Consider the following 5853-nt stretch of genomic DNA (forward strand, 5'->3'; position numbering starts at 1 on the left):
ATTCGTAATCTTGTTGGATGGATTTATGGTCCTGAGTTCGAATCCCAAAGGTAGCAAAAAATTATTTTTCACAATTCATACATTTATACAACAAATTCATACGTGTTCAACAGAAAATTCATACATTAAAAATTGCTCTTATTTCTTATTTTAAGATGTGTTCTCACAGTAGCTCACCTCATATATATATATATATATATATATATATATATATATATATATATATATATATATGTTGTGAAAATCTATTATAGCTATATTTTTCAAAGAGACACTCTCCCGTGCAACCGGTCGCACCGTGCAATTGGTTTCTGAATGACACTACTTCAACATACAAATGACATTTGAAGATCTTCAAGTGTCATTTCTATGTTGAAGTAGTGTCATTCAAAAATGTTCAAGTGCCATTTCTCGAATGAAGTAGTGTCATTTTGAAAACCAGTTGCACGGTGCAATCGGTTGCACAAGAGTATTTGTATTTTTCATATGCATTGAATAAATTTTTGCTTTTTGTAATAATAGCTTACAAACTCAAATTTATTAAAAATATTGGTGAAAATTTAACATAAAACCATTACTAACCTTATAAATAGTATAAACTTCTAATAACTTAATGTACAATCACTTCCTAAAACACAAGTAATTTCTTTCATTTCATAGACTGTATTTAAAAAGTTTAAGTGGTAAAGACAAGCACTAAAGACTATTTCCTTCAAGAGATCATTAGTTCAAGTTTTATCAGTAATCTGCAAATTGTATTTTATTTGAATGTTAAGTTGTATTTATTTGGATATTCGATCTTAATTATAATAACATGTTGGGAACTTAATGAAATATCATAGCCCTAGTTTTGATGATACCAAAATCCTTAAGTTTTCTTTGTAATAGATTAGAACATTTTGAACTCAAGTATTGGAGTTCACCTTCTAGTTTGTTTAGTGTTCTGAAGACTAAAGACTGAAGACCGGAGGAATGAAGAATGAAGAACGAAGGACTGAAGACTGAAGAACTCAACTGATGTTTGCATTTAAAGGCAGAGTCAAATACTGATATTTGACTAAACGAGTTTCTCAACTGAAGAATCAGTTATGACTAATTCATCTAATGCTGGCTACGTGGAATCAGCAGACTGATACTAAAGTCAAGTATCAGTTGACATTCTTCCTCGGACTGAAACTCCAATGCTAAAAGGAAGCCACGCACTCAAAGTACAGCCGCATTAAATGCAGAGATACAGAGGATCGTCATTTCTCTGCAGAGCATTCCTTTTTGGTGATTACCTTTTCAGATGCGCCTTACCTCCTGTACCTGAGTAGCCGTTTCTCGCCAAACAAGGAACCTCGAAGATTGAAGACCCAGCAAAATTCGAATTACTCTCCAACGGATGAATTCTTGAAGACCATCTCCGCCAACGAATCTATTCAAGACCTCTCCTATAAATAGAGCTCGAGGATCACTTCAATCTTCACTGATTCAAATACACAAGCTGAAACGCTGCCGAAATCGCCACTCAACCAATCAAAGCCTTCCAAAGTTTGAATCGAAGAAGAGAATCATAAAGCCAAAATCAGTCTACTACTGATTACATATATTCTCTTAGAACCTTAGGCAAATATTGTTTATCCAAAGCCTAAAATACTGATTACAGAGAGCATGTTCTCTGTGATCTAGTTGGTAGTTTTCGAACCTCCTTTCAATTGAGCGAAAAGAGTGTTTGAGTTGTGTGGAGTTCAAACCAGTGTTTTGACAAAGAGATCTTAGTACCTAGTGCGTGCTAAGTGATTGAGAAATCCAACCCAGTGTGTTGAAACTGAAAAGTGTATTTTCAGTTCAAGGTTTGTTGTGCATCCGTAAGCATAAGCCCAGAGTATTTGTCAGTGTGATCAACTGACCGTGGACATAGGAATTGGATTCCGAACCATGTAAAAATCCCTTTGTCGTTTACAGCTTTCAATTCTACTTTCTTATCTGTGCACAAACGTCTTAACTAAAACTGATTAACTGCAAAGCGAAACATAAACCTTACAACATGTTTATTAAAAGGCTTTTTCAAAAGATAAGTTTTCCGCTGCCAGTGTTATTAGTCTAACTGATTAATTTTCGGATAGTCAGTAAGATTCATAACACTCCTCTGATCAAATCTAAGATTGAATCTTTACGAGTATATCAGTTAAAGCCTAGTGCTCAACTGATATCTTCACTGAAGTTATTTCAGTATCAGTCTTCAACCTTTACTTAACTGATATCTTCTTTAACTGCTTACATCTTTCAAACTCGTCAGTATTAGTTAACTTCTAAAGGTTGTCTCGTGTGTTTTGAAAAATAGCCTATAGGTGATCCATCCTCATACACCTATTATAGACCTTCCGGGATCTAAAATAACATGATTGTTATTTAATTTATTCAAATATATGATATGTGAGTTGTATTTTATTTGAATATTAAATTCTATTTGTTTGAATGTTTAATATCGTTTGTAATAATATGATTATTATTGAATTTATTAGTGTAATATATATGTATCTTGTATATATGTTTAAAAAGGAAGATGTTGGGGACGAGGACGGCTTTTTAAATTTTTTCCTCATAGTCTTCGGTTTCATTGTTTTTGACTATCCATGGTCCTTTGCGGGTGTTTTTACGCGGTTATTTTTGTTTTGCTTTTAGACGGATCCTTTGTGACCCGGCCCTTTGTTAATGTCTATGCTCTCAGGGTTTTTAGGTCTTTTTCTCTCTCTCTCTTTTTTTTAATAAATTTCTATTTGAACAGTATATAGGTTTAAAAAGAAAAGCATCTTCCTGAATATAATTATGAGGAAAGTCACTTGAGAAAAGGAAGTAAGAAAATATATAAATTCAATTTAACATTTTGTTAACTTTCATTTCGATTGGTAGTTAACAGAAAATTAGCAAACAGCAGAGCAGCGCCGTCGTCGTTAAGTGGTGGGCGCACTGCGACTGCTACTACTCTTGTTCACCTTCCCGCGAGTTATCCTGCTCCCCTCACCCCACATTACTCCTTCTTCCTCTACCTTTCTGCCCTGCTCCACCGCTAATAAACTCAATTAACCAATAATATTTGTATGAATATCATTCCCAACTCCAACCATCATGGATCCCTGCCCTTTCGTGCGGTTAACCGTAAGCAATCTCGCGCTTAAAATCCCGGTGGCGGCGAAGCCGGCTCGCTCCGCCGTTCACCCCTCGTCGTCGCCGTGTTTCTGCACGATCGAGCTGAAAGGCTTCCCACTCCAGAGCGCCGTGGTGCCCTACATTCCGCCGGAAAACGCCCAATTCCCCGACGGAAACCCTCCGACGCTCGCCGCCAGCTTCCACCTCAGCAAAGCCGACCTCGACCGCCTCACCGCCAAATCATCCATCTTCTCCATCTCCAAGCGACCGCAGCTCAAAATCTCAGTCTACTCCGGCCGCCGCGGCGCCACGTGCGGCCTGAACGGTGGCCGATTGCTGGGGAAGATAACGGTGCCGCTGGATATGGCGGCGGCGGAGTGTAGGGCCGTGGCCTTCCACAATGGGTGGATTAATGTGGGGAGAGAGGCTAAAGGCCCCGCGCAGTTCCACTTGAACGTGAAGGCCGAGCCCGACCCGAGATTCGTATTCGAGTTCGATCGTGAGCCCGAATGCAGCCCGCAGATTTTCCAAATTCGCGGGAATATTCGGCAGCCCGTCTTCACCTGCAAATTCAGTCTCCGTACAGCTGACCGCAATCAGCGTTCCAGGTATAGCATAGTAGAATTACAAAACTAAAAATAAATTTAATTTCCTTTCCTTATTGTAATTAGTAGCTGTACGGCTTTGTTGGAATTGAATTGATAGTGGGGATCATTAATTGATGATTTGAAGTGATAGGTCTTTTCCATCGGAGCACGCTAACAATGGTGGAAGGGGTTGGTTGAGTTCGTTTGGGAGCGAAAGAGAACGGCCAGGAAAGGAACGGAAAGGGTGGTCCATTACAATCCACGATCTCTCCGGTTCGCCGGTTGCGGCGGCCTCGATGGTTACGCCGTTTGTGGCGTCGACCGGTTCGGACCGGGTGAGCCGGTCCAACCCGGGCTGCTGGCTCATACTCCGGCCGGGCGACGGCACCTGGAAGCCGTGGGGCCGCCTCGAGGCATGGCGCGAGCGCGGGACGGCCGACGGCCTCGGCTACCGGTTCGAGCTGATTCCAGACTCTGCAGCTGCCGGCATTGTCCTGGCGGAGTCGACCATCAGCTGCAGCAAGGGAGGGAAGTTCGTGATTGACTTGGACGGGAACGGGGCGGCGTCGCCGGTCTGCAGCCCCCGGGGCAGTGGGGATTTCGGATACGGGCTGTGGCCCTATTGCATGTACAGAGGGTTCGTGATGTCGGCTCGGGTGGAAGGAGAGGTGCGCCGTGGGGGTGGGGGAGTGGTGGCGCCGTTGGTGGAGGTCAGCGTGCAGCATGTCAGCTGCACGGAGGATGCGGCGGCGTTCGTGGCGCTGTCGGCGGCGTTGGACTTGAGCATAGATGCTTGTAGGCTTTTCTCTCAAAAGCTTCGCAAGGAATTGTGCCCTCCTCAAGATTTACTCGTCTGATTCATTTTCTTCAAAATTAATCCCCTTTCTCCTTTTTGTTATTGTATTTATTTGTTTAGAGTGACAATTGGTTTGAAAATTCTGTTAAATCTGGAGTAGTTTTAGGACTAACTAAAAGTAGGATGAATGTACAGATGTTACAAAGAAGGCACGCTGCGTTTTTTTAGTGTGTTTTTTTACCATTGCTTCTATCAAGAATATTGATGGTATTACTTCATCCTCCTATTGATTTCTACTTTTTTTTTTGTTTGGAAGCAGATTGTGTTTAGATTTCCTCTTTTAAAATAGGATGCTTTTAATTAGTTGGCGTACTAACCAACATTTAAAATGATTTTCTGTTGCGAATTGTAATTTCTGTGCATCACTGGGCAGGCGTAAAACAAGTTTAAGTATTATAAAAGGAGTTGATAAGTTTGAAGATTTTGTAGTTGGGTCCAAGCAAAGTGGTGGCCTTCCCACATTTTTGTTCACAAATTAATAATATTATAATCAGAGAGAGTTGGGAATAGTTGGGTTTGGTTGTGCGTGCACGCTGGGGTTGAAAACTAGAGGTAGCATGGCGCATCTAGTATTTTAATAATGGTAGTCAGTCAAATTCCTTAGCTCTGCATAGACTTATATTCTAAATACTACTACAATTTAGATTTCATAAATTTATACGATTCGTGGACTATTATATGGTAACATATATGGTTGTGAATTTTCTCCACATCATATATATACAAATATACAATATTGTGCGACAAAGTTAGAGATTAATCAAAGTTTTGAAATATAGATATCCGGCTGTCAAAATAAATAAATACTCCCTCTGTCCGCCAAAAATAGACAACTTTTACTATATTGGGCGTCCGCAAAAAGTAGACCACTTTCCTCTTATGTAAATGGTCCCACCACCCACTTTAATCTTTTATCCTTACAAACACTCTTTATTTACAAAAAAACCCACCCCAAATTCAATCTCAACCACACATTTCATAAAGTGGTGGGACCCTTTCTCCACTACATCAAAATCATCACCAATTTTATTAAATCTCGTGCCCAACCAAAGTGGTCTACTTTTGGCGGACGGAGGGAGTACTATATAGGTATTGACAGATGTTAATTGTTACTCCCTTCATCCCATTACAAATATCTTAATTACTTTTGGACATGGAGATAAGGAATATGTAATTAGTAGATAAAGTGAATTGGTGGAGAGAGAAAAATAAATTAAAATTTGTAAAAATATGTATAAAGTGAGAATGTGGTGGATCCATTATTTGCTAAAAAAAGAA

At 40.0% G+C, this 5853-nt stretch overlaps 1 protein-coding gene across 2 annotated transcripts; it reads left to right on the plus strand.

The window, feature by feature from the left end:
- Positions 1 to 2825: 2825 nt before the first annotated feature.
- LOC130993109 (uncharacterized) lies at positions 2826 to 4793 on the plus strand. 2 transcript variants are annotated; one of them, XM_057917858.1, is made up of 2 exons: positions 2826 to 3740; positions 3865 to 4793. In XM_057917858.1, exons 1-2 carry the CDS (start codon positions 3112 to 3114, stop codon positions 4574 to 4576), a joined length of 1341 nt encoding a protein of 446 aa, XP_057773841.1. In that variant the 5' UTR covers positions 2826 to 3111; the 3' UTR covers positions 4577 to 4793. The 2 variants fall into 2 exon arrangements, with proteins under 2 accessions (XP_057773841.1, XP_057773842.1); XM_057917859.1 differs by having other exon boundaries at positions 2827 to 3740; positions 3871 to 4793.
- The last annotated feature ends 1060 nt before the right edge of the window (positions 4794 to 5853 follow it).

This window comes from Salvia miltiorrhiza, chromosome 7 (assembly GCF_028751815.1).
Source record: "Salvia miltiorrhiza cultivar Shanhuang (shh) chromosome 7, IMPLAD_Smil_shh, whole genome shotgun sequence".
Taxonomy (NCBI): Eukaryota; Viridiplantae; Streptophyta; class Magnoliopsida; order Lamiales; family Lamiaceae; genus Salvia; species Salvia miltiorrhiza.